This window comes from Limulus polyphemus, unplaced genomic scaffold (genome assembly GCF_000517525.1).
Source record: "Limulus polyphemus unplaced genomic scaffold, Limulus_polyphemus-2.1.2 Scaffold2085, whole genome shotgun sequence".
NCBI lineage: Eukaryota > Metazoa > Arthropoda > Merostomata > Xiphosura > Limulidae > Limulus > Limulus polyphemus.
In genome coordinates, this window is record NW_013667695.1 from 127434 (window position 1) to 143615 (window position 16182).

Here is a 16182-nt window from a genome sequence, read left to right on the forward strand (position 1 = left end):
AAGTTACGGAAAAATCAATTAACGAAACGGAGACGTAACAATATGTAGACCTGAGTAAGCTGTGTGTCGGTAGCAGTCCAGTACATGGACTTCATGTCAGATTGAAGAAACACATTAGCAAACGAAAAAAGGTTATGGACATAACATTATAATGCCACGTTCTACGGTATTGCAGAACAAGGTTAATTTTCTTTGACTATGTAATGCAGCTGAGGTGCAAAATGGAGGGAGATGCTCGTACCCGACGCTCCCGTCCCTCCCTGCGACGCCCATGCTTTTCACTTCAAAAGGTATCGACTTCAACATTTAAGTGTCTGCGCATCGTTACCGTTGTAAACAGTAGCTAAAGATCACCTTACCTCACTCAACTGTGAATAAAAACGTTAGAGCACTTCCTGTATATAGTAGATACATGATTAGTTTCTTAACATAAATGGCTTGCGTGCTTGAAAAACTAGTCGATATTCATACCACGCTCGTGGTTCACGGAGAATAAGCCATTTTTTCATATCCATATTCTGACGTCGTCTAATTCGATATGAAATACGAGCACGTGCTGATCTAGCGGATAGCCAGTTGTGCAGTAGGATCTTTTGAAATATTAATACCTACATGAGCGTACTTTGAGTGTTTTAATATGTTTTTTACTTAAATCTGAAAATGTTATAATTTTCAAAATTGGTCCAAAGTCTTTTTATACTAGCAAGATAAAGAGCATCTTTTTATGAGTTAAGCACAAAGCTACACAATGGACTAGCTATGCTCTGCCCATCACGGATATCGAAACTCGGTTTTTAGGGTTGTAAGTTCACAGACATACCGCTGTGCCACTGGGAGGCTTGTAAAGGTCCTATGGTTTTATGCTACATAATATTCATCTTGTTTAATTATGTGTAAGAGATAGCTTTTAGCTTTGATTGGCAATCATAAATATCTACTTTAACAATTAAAATTCATTCAGAATATATTAGCTTAAGTTATACTGAACGTTTATGATAACCTCGCATGACTTAGACACATTATTGTTGACTAAAAAACAGAGGGGGAGGTGGTCCAAGGTTTGTTTCTTGTTTTATTCCACCAATGATATATGGGAGTAGCCTACTAAACCTACTTATTTGCTATTTACGACAAATAAAAAAGAACATTTCTTCAATGTAACATTTCACATAAAAGTTGTTAATAGCTTGTCCACCTCCATGATTCCTTCTGCAATGTAAAGCACAATAATTTTCTAACATATACTCACACAACCAGTGAAATATGTAAATTTTCTACTAGTTGATCCAGCAATTTTCATGACTTTTATGGCTTTGATTGCTTTTGTTCGAACACGAAAACATTTGTTGTAATTAAATCCCATAGGTACAAATATATTTAATTCTTAAAGAAGTAAAAAGCGCCAGAAGATACCGCCATTTACCAGACACTAAAAGACACAGTTTGTTTGTTAGCCTAAAGCTACACAATGGGCTATCTGTGCTATACCCACCACAGGTATCGAAACTCGGTTTCTAGCGTTGTAAGTCCATAGACATCCGCTGTGCCACTGGGGGGGGGGGGCAAAAGGTACAGAACATTTTTTTTTTTTATCTTAAGTAACTTTTTCGTTCACTATAAGAAGTAAGTTACCTTATATTGTAATGAACGTTAGAGCTTACGATAAGCAAAATAAGAATTACAACTCGTTTACACCGAAATAGTTTTAGAAATATATACTAATTCCACGGTGATAATCGGATTGCGAGTGCAACTATAACCTTTATGGAACTTTATCTAAAATATTACTTGAAAAAATTCTGTATGTGTTTCTGTTTGCGCTTATTATTGGCGAATTACTGAACTGATTGTCATCAAACCTGACGTGTACCTTTAAGGCCCCAGGGAGTAACATGGGGGCGACGTTTGGATCTGAATTCAGTATGTCGCCCCCGGGTGGCCTTACGTCTTTCCCCATTCATTTAAGGAATACGTCAGTTAATTAGAAGTGGTCTTAGGCTTATTTCAATATTTCATACCAAAGCGTAAACGTTCTAATGTGTATATTGAAACTTAAGCCTTAACTGATTTATAAATATAAAGCAACATTTTCACACACAAAAAAACTAAGAAAATTGGAAGTTGGAACCTATGAGAGTTCACTTATGAATGTTATATATATTTTCCTACTATGTATCAGTCTTTCTCATCTGTATTATAGTTCTGTAAAGCTGTATAAAAGACTTACTTACTTAAAGTTTAGGTTTTTAAACGAAAAATGAACCTCGACGATGCCCGTAGTTTTGACTCTAGTTCTCAAAATGTCTTGTTCAGTAGGCATGTAATCTTTCTTTCCCAACCGTTCTAGGTCGTCCAAGAAACTGAAAAAAAAGTACATACAACATCATTAAACAAAAATTTTTAAACAACATTCATAAACAAATCTTAAGGCTGAATGACAGTGGACGTTGCTAAAGTTCACCAATTTCAATTTAATAAATTCGTTAACTATGAATTGGGCAGGTATAAAATGTAATAACACACACACATATATATATATATAGATAATATTCATATCAAGTGTATTATACAAAAAGAAGACAGTGTTTTTTAGCAAAACGAAAACGATCATTAATAACTGAGTGCTTGTGAGAAATAAATGTTACATGTAACAAAATACCATTAATAACAAACACTGCTTATAAAGAAGGTAATTTCATCAAGTAAAACAAAGAGAATATACACTAGATGTACTTCCGCAGGCTTCCCGAAAGTGTTCTGTTTCAAGAGTGAATAAAACCAAAATTAAGAGTAACAAATATATTTATTTCTTGCTTTTTAAGTTCATGTGTTATGCTGTGTTGTAGCCTACAGTGTGCATAATGTTTCTCGTGGTTCGTGGCATGCGCACGTTTTATTGACGTCACAACAGTACAAATTGTAACGTTAAGAATCCCTTACGTAATGTCATTTTAGTGTCAACTGACTGATTTACAGATAACACACTACTGTATATTGGTGCGAGTGGCTAAACCAGGTGACCCCTCCAGGCGGCCTTTGGTCCTCTTTCGGGGAAATAACAGAGTGCTTATATACAAGGTAATTTCATTACGTAAAATAAAAAGGGTCATTAATAACAGATTGTTATAAATAAAATAATGTTATTTGGTGCAACAAAAAGGGTTCAGTAATAAGTTTCATAAAGAAGATAATGTTATTACGTAAAACAAAAAGGGTTCACTGATAAGTCTCGTAAAGAAGGTAATGTTATTACGTAAAACAAAAAGGGTTCACTGATAAGTCTCACAAAGAAGATAATGTTATTACGTAAAACAAAAAGGGTTCACTGATAAGTCTCACAAAGAAGATAATGTTATTACGTTGCTGTGCTGTTCATTTTGACAAAAGTTTAGAAAAAATTACACTTCAGATAAATATAAAGGAATATATTTTAATTCTACCATCAACAGTTGTGTATATTAACAAAGGCGAAATGTTGGTTGAAAAAAAATAGTTTATATTTATCTGGAGTGTAAAGGTTATTTTTCTAAACTTTTATCACAATGTGTAAATCTCTTCAGTATGCACTACAAATTTTGGAAGACAACAGTGTGAATCCCTCCAGTATGCACTACAAGTTCTGGAAGACAACAGTGTGAATCCCTCAGTATGCACTACAAGTTCTGGGAGACAACAGTGTAAACCCCTCCAGTATGCACTACAAGTTTTGGAAGACAATAGCGTAAATCCTTTCAGTATACACTACAAGTTTTAGAAGACAATAGTGCAAATCCCTTCAGTATGCACTAAAAGTTTTGGAAGACAACAGTGTAAATCCCTCCAGTATGCACTACAAGTTTTGGAAGACAACAAACAATTTGTGTCATTCATTATTAGACTTCTTTTCCCACCAAATGTACCAATTAGCTAATGATACTATTCAAACGAAGAGGGCCACTGATGGCAGTTGTTGTTTTTTGTTATTAAGTACAGAGCTCCACAAAGGGCTATCTGTATTCTGCCAAACACGGGTATCGAAACCCGGTTTCTAGCATACATACCGCTGTGCCGCCGGGGGCACCACTGATAGCATCACTAATTCACTACTGAATAATTTTATATCAGTTTTTAACTCGTTCATAATTTTTTTGAAATAAGAAAAATAAAATATTTTAGTATATTTTGTTTTGTCGTCCGTATTTTTGAACTGATAGACTAGAGGGAAGGCAGCAAGACAACGGTAAGCAGCGCCATCGTTCGGGCTACTCTAATAGAATAGTGAGATTTAATCATCACTCTTATAACATAATCTCCAAGGTACAGCTAATTAAGGAGTAAGCATGACGTATGTTGTGAAAGTTTTTTCAAGTACAGTAAACTCGAGAAAAATAAGTTCAGTTTTTAAATAACGATTTTAAATAGCCGTATTTTGACTTAGTTTATAGTTTTTCAAGATGTAGAGATGTAGATCTGACATAACTAAAGTCAAATAGTTGAAGGGCATCATATTTTCGATTTGTACTAGTGCTCCTAAAACTCATAAAACAGTTCCAATGACAGCCAGCTTTTCAGATCCTATCAATACCTCTGCTTTCTAGTAACATAATATAACGAACTAATATTTAAGGAACAATCACTTTTGAAGAACAAAGTCCCTTATCTGATAGCGTACTCATATTAGCTTTTCAGACCAAAGCGTAAACTTTCCATGATCTAACATAAAACAGTTTATAGGTGAGTTAACTCTTAAAATTATCGATAGGGTCCACCCTATTAGCTTTTTAAATACTTTGTTAAATAAACTACAGTCAAACAAAAAGTTTTATGAACGATATCATCAGTATGGCAGTTAAATCTACTAATTATTGCTGGGTCTCCCTTGTGTATTTTATATAGAAAATAAAATATCTCACCACTTTGTATTGTCACTTTTCACACAGAGTGTTGCTTTGTTTATTTGGTTGTTAAGCAGAAATCTGCACAATAAACTACATGTGCTTAGCCCACCGCGGGTATTTAAACCAGATTTTTAGCGTTATAAGCCCATAGGCATACTATCGAGCCACTAGAGGGGCAAAGTTCTTTTATAAGACAAAAATATAAAATGACTCAGTATAATGTAACTCCCCCACCCCCAGCGGCACAGTGGTATGTTTGTGGACGTACAACGCTAGAAACCGGGTTTCGATACCATGGTGGCCAGAGTACAGATAGCCCATTGTGTAGCTTTGTGTTTAACTTTAAAACAAAAATGTAACTTTAAAACAAACAATAATGTAACTGATGGGTAGCGGACAACATAAAAAACAAAAACAAATGAGTAACTGGAAGGTTAAGTGAAAGTAGGAATGTTTTAAAATCGTCTGACAATATTTCTTTATTTGCGTTTGTATCAGCTAATGCAGAGGAGCAGATGAGGCAAAGAATTGCGAATGAGGAGCAACTGCTATATTTCGAGTTTTCTATTTCAATTTTACAAATATTGTTATTTACAAGAAATATAATATCCTTACGTTTATTATTTATTTTTTTAAGTGCAAAGTTGCAGATTAAGGCACAGAAACTTGAATTTTAACGTTATAAGCCATAATGCTAACTCTGTGCCATCAACATGTGGGAGTAACAACTGTACATAACCTTGATATTAGTTCGATTGCAGGCCAAAGAACCGTTCAAATACATTAGCATTTTTTGTGATGCTTCCGTAGTTTCTGTCAAGATATTATCGAATTATATTTCCCTGATAGGAGCACTGCTTAAATATGTAATATTTATTGCGTCTATTAATACTATTTGGTATTTCCAGCTTGAGCTGAAGCTTATACGACATATGAACTAAAAGGCCCGGTCAGAGGCGCCAAAATTTAGGCATAACCATCCCTAATTTAGAAAGGCAAACTATATAAAGAAGACAACCAATCAGCAGCGCTAGCTGCCTTCATGGCCACTCCTAACCTAGTAGCGGGATTCACACTTATAACCCTACAGATGAATGGGCAGAGCTTATTTAACAGCATGTGGCGGTTCGATCCCTGGGCCTTTAGATTCAGATCCCAAAGTAGGGCATAGCCGTCAAGTAAATATAATATATTAAGTTCCTCGTCAACAGCTATACTTTTGACAGAGACAGACACATCTTTCTCTCCTTTTTACCATGTTATGTACATATATAGCCTTTTTGTATAATTATAAAAGAGTAATGGCCTCTTAAAGCGACATTGTCATTGAATAACATGATTAAGTAATTATTATTTCTCTACTTATGTCGTCTAACATAAAATATATTAGTGAAACCAAATAAACATGTGACATTTTGCTCTAATTCCACTGTTTACGGATGTAGTATCGTCAGTTGCACCGACTTACTTTTCAAGTAGTAAAATATAATTCAATAAGGAGTAAATTTGAATTCTGACTTTGACTAAGCTTGCAGTGAGGAAGAGATGGACGTACTGTAAACAAAGTTAAACTCAAACTATATTTACAAAATTAGTCAAAGTTAAAAGGAAGCTTTAAGGCCTCGGTTGAGCTTTTAATAAGAAAATGTTCCAGACTAAGAAAATACAACACTATATATATACGAGATTCTATAATACCATTCCTCTCAGTGCGCAAATGTTACCCGTGTCACTGGTGGTCATTTTAATAGAAATATGAGGGAGGGATCATCTGAATTGTCAGTGGAAAAGGTCGCTGTCCATCTTTAAATAGAGTATTTTACAATTTTCCTCACGAGAAAGAGCACTTGACACCCCAAAGGAATGATCCGGAAAATTTATATGACTAGTACGAAAGAATCTTAGCCACGTTCATTGATCAACGTTCTGCTGTGAGCATTACGTAAACATATATGTGTGTAATCTTTTTCAAAACTCTTAGTGAACTTTAAAGTTCACCTTACAAACTGAAGAAAGCGTAAAACACTACACGGATGATGCAGCTCATGGCATTAGAGACGATAGATAAAACAGAGGTTAATGTGAGATCACGGGTTTAGAGGAAGTTAATATAAAACCACAAATTTTGGGAATGGTGATGGTAGACAAAGGGTCTAGAGGATATTAACGTGACACCACGAATCTAGTGGAGGTTCATGCGAGACCGTGGATCTTGACGAAGATAGTTTAAGACCATGTATAAGAGTTTCGGGTTCTTAATGATAAGCAACGGATCTAGAGAAGGGTAATGAGACCACAGATGTAGAATATATTAATGTGAGTTCTTATATCTAAAATATAGCAATGTGAGACTGTGTATCCAGAGAAAGTTAATAATGACCAAGGACCTAAAGAAGAGTAATGTGAAATCACAAGTGTATAGGAGGTTAATATGATACCACAGATTTTAGAAATGTTAATGGTAGGCAACGGATATAGAGAAGGGTATGCGAGACCACCTATATAGAAGAGGTTAATGTGAGGTTGTATATCTAAAGTAGAGCAATACGAAACTGTATATCTACAGAAAGTTAATAATGACCATGGTCCTAAAGGAGCGTATTGTGAGACCACAGATCGAGGGGAGGTTATGGTAAGAACAAATACTTGTAGGCCACAGATCTAGAAGAGGGTAATTTAAAACTGTGGACGTGAAACAGGGTAAAGTGAGCCACAGATCTAGAGGAGGGTAATATGGGATCGTGCAATTGAGGGAGGTTAAGAACATGAAATTAGAGGAGGAGGAGGAGGATAAAAGATCATAAATTTAGAAATACAGTGTAGTTAAAGCGAGACCGTGAATCTAGAGAAAGGTAATTTGAGACCATAGGGCTAGCAAATGGTTATGTGAAAGCGAGGATATAGAGGAGGAGGTTATGTGAAACGTCTAATCTAGAGTAACTTAATTTATTGAGAACGCGAATTAAGAGGAGACTAATCTGATATATCAGCTTTAACTGATATTAATGTGAAAATACGGACCTACCAAAACTTTAACGTCAGACTATGATCATGCAATGAAAAACGTACTATGCATTAGAGTTGAAACAGTATAAAGTTTTATAATATAACAGGTTAAATGTATTATTTTGCAGAATGAATCTGTGATACTGTTGTACAAAAATGATTTCAATGAATTCTTATGGTACGTAGCAAAAAATACATTGTTTATTAGCTGGAGTTCCCGTTCTCTGGACAGAAGTTATGTAAATTTATGATTAAAGAAAGACTATCTTAGGACATGAAAAGTTGCTTCCGTTATATGTAATTATAAAAAAACAAACAAAAAAAAACGCCCATAAACACTGCAAAACATAAAATGTGAAACCGCATTGACCTAACAAAGCTTCATGCCAAATTTGGTAGAGATACACCAAAAGGGGCGAAGTAGTGGTTAAAAAAGCGCAAAAAAACGCCCATAAAAGCCAGAAAAGGCAAAAAGCAAAACTGAAAATTTGTATGTACACCCATATGAACCTAATGAACCTCCATACCAATTTTGGTGAAGCTCCATCCACATCCTGCGAAGTAGTTACATGGACATACAACAGACAGTACTATTATATTTATACAACTTTTCTGTATGAATTTCTTATAGATAATAAAAAATATCAAGAATAAATCGTTTACATCAGCTGGTTGACGACAGAATCCTAAAATAATAAAATCTAAGACTACACTGTGTGTCTCCATGGAAACTGCATCCGGATCTTCATTTGTACTTGATGCTGTAGACATCAAAAGAAGTTTCCATAGAAACGAAATATAGTAGATACTGTACATGCAGAGTCGTAAAAAAATGAAGAGTTGTTAAAGTGAATGGTTAAGTCAGCGGCCACAAGAAAAGAAAAAGCTTACCAAACCTATTCATTCTTGAATAGCGGAAAACGACTAATGTTCTTATTCACATATGATGATATCCTACGTTGGATTTAGGATATTTTAAAGCCTGCTGGAGAAAGACCGAATATCTGTGATCTGCTCAGCTGTCGTTCTATAGATGAATGATATACCTGATAATGAGGTAAAGAATATAATTTGATTTTTAAGTTAGAGGAAGATACTCCTTAAGTGACTTATAAACGGAAAGTTTTCAAATATGATCGATGTTGCTGTGTACAAGATAAAAACGCTGCCATTACTCGAAATTTAGCATTATTGAATTAAGTGTTCCCAATTAATGGTTGTTAATCGCTGAATCCAAGTAAGCAGTCTAAATGCTATAAATTGTTCTTGAAATCTCCCTTGACATCGATAAGATTTCAATTTTCCTCTGAGGCGAACAACAATAGTGCCATGATTTGATTCGCTAATAGACATTCTTCGCTACGTCGCTTCACCGTCTTTTTTTTTTTTTCAGTTTGTAGACGCAGTAAATAACTTGTGGTCAAATCAAGCAAACAACATAGATGTGAACTAAAAATCAACTCAATAACTAATGTAGCGAATATGATATACGAATATATATATATATATATTTAATTGAAACTGGACGTACATTTTAGCCTGAACGGCACCTTATGCGCATGAGAAAATAAAAAATTAGGTTAGAAACACCTAGGGTTCAAGTACAGCCCTCTATAATTTTGAACTACTGACCAGAAGGGAAGGCAGTTAGCTGGCAACACCCACACCCAACGGCTTTGTTCGGCTCCTCGAATCGATCAACACTTCCATAACACGCCCATTGAAAGTGCGGAGCGTTGTCAACTGCATCACGTCTCGAACCCTCGACACGCTAACCACTGGTTTTACAAATATTTCCTGAATTATTGTGTGTGACGGTTGGGGGGTGTAAAAATTTAGAGAATTATAACGACAATTCTCTAAGATCCTAGTGTACCTAGTCGATTAAAAAAAGTTAAGTAAAAGTAATCAAGCTTTGACAGATTGTGGCGGAAATACCCGTGAACCTAGAGTACAAATAAATAAGTTGTAATTAAATCAACGTAGTAGTGGTCTGAAATGTAGATGTAATGACGTTATATAAAGTGAGAACAACTGTAAATAGATAACATCCAGGCCGGGCCTGGCCAGGTAGTTATAAAGCTCGACTCGCAATCTGCGGGTCGCGCGTTCGAATCCCCGTCCCACCAAACGCGCTCGCCCTTTCAGCCGTGGGGGCGTAATTTTTTGAGATTTTGTAACAGCAAACCTAACTTAATATCATATTGAAGTAAATGCAATGAATGCAATAACCTTAGCAATGAAGTTAATATCAGCAGCAGTATGCTGTATTCAACTACCATCAATCAACAGTTTTGCTTTGTCAAAACAGACTTGAGTTCCAAGCAAATTCTTCTTTCACTCGTTTTGGCATCATTTAGTCAATGTTAGAACTCTGTCAGTGATTCAACGTATCAATGTGGCTGTTTTTTCTACACAATTTTTATTGTACAATATCATCTACTATATAAAGCAAAGTGTGTGTCCGGGAAAAAAATAAACGATCGTATATTTATCATTTCGTATCTGTTCCTTATACTTTTCCACATTGCTTGATCAATCAGCACCAAACTTAACACAGTGGTACATGATGACAGGAAGAAGGTCAAGAAGGGGGTGGACCCCCATATAATTTCTGGAAAAACTACCAAATCAGCATAACTTGACACAGTGATACAGGATGACATGAGGGAAGTTGGATCCCCCCCCCCCCATCTGATTTCATATTGATAGAATTATTGAAAACAGTATGTATTTCTTTTTCAGTATTACTACCTTTATGTATTTTAATTGCATTTTTAATGTTTATTATGTTAAGGAAAAAATAGAAGCACAATTTTCCATCCTTTGTTACAAACGAGTTTTTCTTTTACCCGTTCAACGGACAGGTACTGCAGCTAGTATGTAATACAGTTAACTTCTATTTATAAAGGTTATGGAAGTTTGTATGTGGAATCAAAAACTTTTTGTCAAATTTAGCAAACTGCATATATGAAAACTGAAATTAACCCAGTAATGTAACTAATGTAGCGAATATAATACATTAGGAGTGTGTAATGGCATAAAAATACGACTAGAATGTATTGATTCATCAGTTTGGTAACCTCGCTCTTATCAATATTTTCGGCTGTAATCCCAATAGTACATTACGATTGTCCAGTTTAGGAGATTTAGGTTAATCCTAAATCCTTATACTAAGCTAACAGTGAAAAATCACTGATCGTCATAAGGATAGGATACGCGAAAATTAAGGTATCTTGAAGTCCAATAATGGATTCAGCAAACTCCTTTTTAAAATTAATAGTGAATCGTTGGAATTCATACAGAGGGTTTTTCACGATCTATGGTAACAATATACATATCCAGTTATCTCGTCCATGTTCACCCCCATTGTGCTAATCTTTACAATTCAGTTAAAGAATGGTAAGTTACAAGTGCAGATGCCATCTAAAACTGATCATTTTTGGAGGATTACATTACAAGCTTTTCGAAGAAGAGAATATGTGTAATGTTGAACAGTAATGGTAAGGGAATAGAGGGTGTTATTTCATCAGGAAAAGAAACCAGGATGTTTTACGATCGTCTAAAAATCGCTCACTGGGAATAGTGGAGAAAGACTGCTTTTTACTGAAGAACACAGTAGTGAAGAAATAACGGCTTGTTACAATAGTCCATGGCAGCTAAAGTAAGGACTCACTTGAAAATGTGAAAAATTAATAGTTCATAAAAATTTAAGTCAAAGAAAAAACGGCACAAGAAACATGTTCACTATTTTCACACAGCCGAACGAAAAACGATCTGTTGAAAGTGATGTAAGCAGTATCTGACATGGAAGTACGTTGTCACATTAAACTTAAGCGCCTGCAAGAAAGTCCGAACGAGTTATTATCGTCCTGCTGGTATTACAATATTTCAAACATGGTACAGATATCTGCTAAAAACTTACCAGAGATTTATAGTGGTTGCAGGTTACAACAATAACAAAAGTTCGACACCCAAAGATTTGAGAAAAGTCCCAAGGCGAACTCAACATATTATCAGGCTAGCGTGCTGGCACCACTATACTACAAGGAAATGCCATCTTTGTACGAACTGTATATCAGCCAATCAGCTATAGCTTCTTTAAGACAGAGTTCACATGCCAGTCCCTCTGCAAGATACAAATCATGCTATACCATTTAAAGATATCTCCCATGAGCTTTTCTTTCTTTAGACTGCTCAAACGAGCCCTCCCAGAATTCATTGCCTCAACATGACTGATGGAAAGAATATGAAAACGAGGGTGGACAATAGTGATCTAGGGTATTGTGCAAAAGCTTTTTTGCAGTGGAAATTTCGTTACAGAGCATTAGTCCCATTACCCAGACCATCATATAGAGCACTACTGAGGCCAGAAGAGGGAGCTGTAAAACCTAGGCAGTCATCATTTTATCGTTACCATATAGAACGTGAATACCCTTCTGTAGTATCGTCCAGACATATTAAGTTGTAAAAAAGATAAGATTTTATTGTCAATTTCAAAAACAATCGAGCCAAGCCACAGTATATGAGTTCATTTCCTTTATCTTTTTGTCTACACATTTGTCTATGTGTTTTGCCATCTACACATTTATACATATCTACATGTGCATGCAGTCAGATTTTTTTACACTTACAATTTTCCTATAAAGGTGTTACAAAATAAATTGTAATTTGTAATAACCTTAGTCATTACATGGAGTATTCACTAGCAATTTCAGTCATGACACAGAGTAACTCCTAGTAATACTAATCATGGCACGGATTAAGTCCTAATAATCTCAGTCATGACATGGAATAACTGGTAAGTAAGATCAATCATGACACTGAGTACGACTAATTAATCTCAGTGAAGAGGAGTAAGTCTTAATATTTTCAATAATGGCATGGAATAACTCCTAATAAGCTCAGTCATTACCCGAGGTTACTCCTAGTATTATCAGTCATGACATGAAACATCTTCTATAATATTAGTTAGCATGGACTAAATCCCATTGATATCAGTCATGATACGGAATATGTACTAGATCTCATTCGTTACAAGGAATTACTCTTAATAACATCATTCATGAATGGAATAATTCATAGTAATACGAATCATGGCATCGAGTAACTCTTAATAATATCAATTTCGATATCGAACAAATCCAAGTAACTTCAGTAATGACAAGGATACGTCCTAATAGCCTCATTTATGACAGTAAATAATTTATGATAAACTTAGTCATTACACAAATTTGCTCCTAGTAATGTAAGTCACAACACGGAGTAACTCCCAATAATATCAGTCATGGCACGGAGTAACTCCTAAAAACCTAAGTCGTGAGATGGGCTTCTCTCCTAATGTATTGTTAGCTATCCATTCCCAGTGTTTAAAATGTTCATGACTGAACAAAATAAAGTGATTAAAGTGATGGCAATCCTTTTATATAAAAAGCAGGCAAAACGGCAGTAGGTGTCACTAGTGTTTGATTAAAAATAGAACTTCATACGAATGAACGCAGTAAATTAGTAGTGAAATTAGTAGTATGAACATTTATATATGATAAAATAGGCATGTAAAAACAGAAAACTCGATTATACATTTAAAATCATTCGTAAATTTCAACAGACAGGCAGAAAAAGAATTATTAGGCCAAGTCATCGCAGTTTATTGGAAGCTATGTATACTTTTCAGCTCATGCCTACACCTTTCTGAATCCTAAGTTGTAGGTTTGTTTTTTCCAACCAAATGTTTTAACTTTGTACATTTCTTGTTCCCCATTTGCTAGCAGATCAACTACAAAAAAGGTGTTAAATATGCAGGGTTTTCTTACATTATCAGTTGCCAACTGAAAACAAGGCCCAAACTGAAAGGCAGTTCCTTGGCAGAGTAGTATTCTTTATGTACATTTAACATCTGAGGATACTGCTCGGGTTTATTTCTAATATGCAAGTTGTGTAAAAGATGTGTTTGTAATAATATTACTTTAAAATACAAAATAAGAAGCATCTGGCTTACTTAGTTTTTATAGATTTTGTTCTCAATGGCTATAAATAAAAGTGTTCTTCTTCTTCCTAATTTCGTAAACCTGTTCTAATTAGTTCGAGTCATTCTGAGAATACAGTAGCTAACTTGGATTAATTTGCTTAGTCTGTACATTTGTATACGAGGTTGTTGATGGTAGACTTGGCTTGCATTTCTTTGCCTTGTTGCTATAGTTTCGTGCAGCGATTAACAGTCTAGACCTCCATTTCTGTTCCCCTGTGGGACAGCGATAAGTCTAGGGAGTTATAGTACTAAAATCCGGGGTTAGATTCCGAGCGGTGGACACAGAAATGGCTCAGTGTGGCTTTGCATTAGCATTAAAAACATTTTTTTACAAACAAACCTCCACTTCTCTATGTTAAAAACAAGCAATCCTCTCTTATTTACATTTGGAAGTTGTAATAAAAAATATAAATAACAATAAATAATTAAATAGCATCAAAATTAATCAATAAGTAACTGCATAACATATATAAAATTCAGCATCAAATTGTTCCCAGCCGATTGTCTCTATGTGGTCGGTTGTTCGAGATTAGAAACAACACCACGCTACCCTGGACTGTGGACTGACAAACGTGCTACAACTCCATAATTGGAGGGAGAATGACCTGTGCTTGGGTCAATGCTAAAAACTCCTCTCGCATGTAACCATAACAAAAGGGTAATTTGAATCTCAATATTAATTTTTGCAAGGATATTAGTTATTTGAAAATATCATTAACGTAAGTTGAGTCAATTTGGATATAGAATACCTTTTAAAATGTGTACGTATGTTACGCTATGTTGATAAGAAGACTGCTTTTAAAAAGGATTATGTGCATTGGGCAATTGAACGTCTTCTGATTTAAGATATAGTAATACAGTCGTGGCCAAAGTATTTCCATAATGTTCTATATTAATGTTATTGTCTATATGCATTGAGTAGTTATTGAGTAAATGCCCGAGTAGTGACAGAGAAGGCGGTATATGATCAGACCAACATATAGGAGTTATTATTCTGGTCTGTATAAGTTGTTTTGAGCATTTGTTCGTCTCAACACACATACACAACTGTTGTGTATAAAAGAGTGTGCATTTGGTATAATCGTTTTCGAAACAGATCCGACGCTTTGTTCAGGAAATTTCTCTCTACTTGATGTAGTCATGCCTCGTCACGTGCCAGAAATTATAGGGCGTCAAATTTTTCGACTGGCCAGAAATAGAATGAAGCAAATGGACATTGCCAGAAAAGAAGAATACCCCAACTGTACTGTATCCAGAATCCTGAAACGTCATCTGGCTACAGGAAAGCCTACTTGTAGACGCTGATAAACTACTGCCCGAGATGACAGTGTTTTAATCAGGCTAATATGTCAAGGTCGAAATAAACACCTCACGACAGGAATGGCATGAACACATTCATTCCAGGGTATCCAGAACAACAGTGAATAGGAGACTGATCAAACAAGGTTATTTTGTAAGAAGGGCTATCTGCAAACTGATATTAACCAGAATTCACCGCCGTCACCGTGTTACTTGGGCAAGACAGCAGGTCAACTTACAGTTAGCACTGGCGACATGCCATCTTTTCAGATGAGTTCTGTTTCCGGATTATTAAAGCTGGTGATAGAATTCATGTTCGTCTTTTGCCTGGAGAGCAGATGAGGGAAATCTGTCTTTCCAACAGGGAACACACAAAAGGTGGTGCAGTACCTGTTTGGGCAGCTATTCATCATGGTGGAAAAATTGCTCTTCATATCCTTCAGAAAACGTCAACGGCGCCTCCTACGAGAATCACATGGAGACGATATTCTGCCATATGTTAGGGCAAGGTTTAGCAATAATTTTGTGTTCCAGGATGACAATACTACTGCCCATAGTGAAGGTATTGTACAGGGTCATGGCGATCTTGTAACGTCCTCCTGGTCGAGATGTGTAATCTCACTGAGAACTGTTGAGCAGAAATGAGTCGGAAAATTGATAACCACGATCCTAAACCAGCTACTGTAGCTGAGTTGCAGCGCTTTCTAGTGACAAATTGGGATAAAATCATGGTGGATTACATCAATATCCTCATCGACAGCACGCCACGTCACCTTGCGAAAGCTATTAGAGTGTAAGGAGGGCCAACCAAGTACTGAATGCTTAATATGAACTGATATAAGGTTACAAACACTATTTATAATAATTTGATTTTGTCATTATATATATGTTTTGGTAAGGTTTTGTTGTGATAGGTGAAATGCTGAATTACACATCTTTCTACAGATATCTGATAAAATTGTTTGCTGTTCT

At 35.6% G+C, this 16182-nt stretch overlaps 1 protein-coding gene across 1 annotated transcript in view; it reads right to left on the reverse strand.

Moving 5' to 3' along the window:
* Positions 1–16182, reverse strand: part of LOC106465881 (guanine nucleotide-binding protein G(o) subunit alpha) — a 68017-nt gene that overhangs the window by 13801 nt on the left and 38034 nt on the right. The window contains exon 5 of the mRNA XM_013926121.2: positions 2232–2360. Within this exon, the coding sequence (XP_013781575.1) occupies positions 2232–2360 (129 nt within the window). The remainder of the gene's footprint in view (positions 1–2231; positions 2361–16182) is intronic.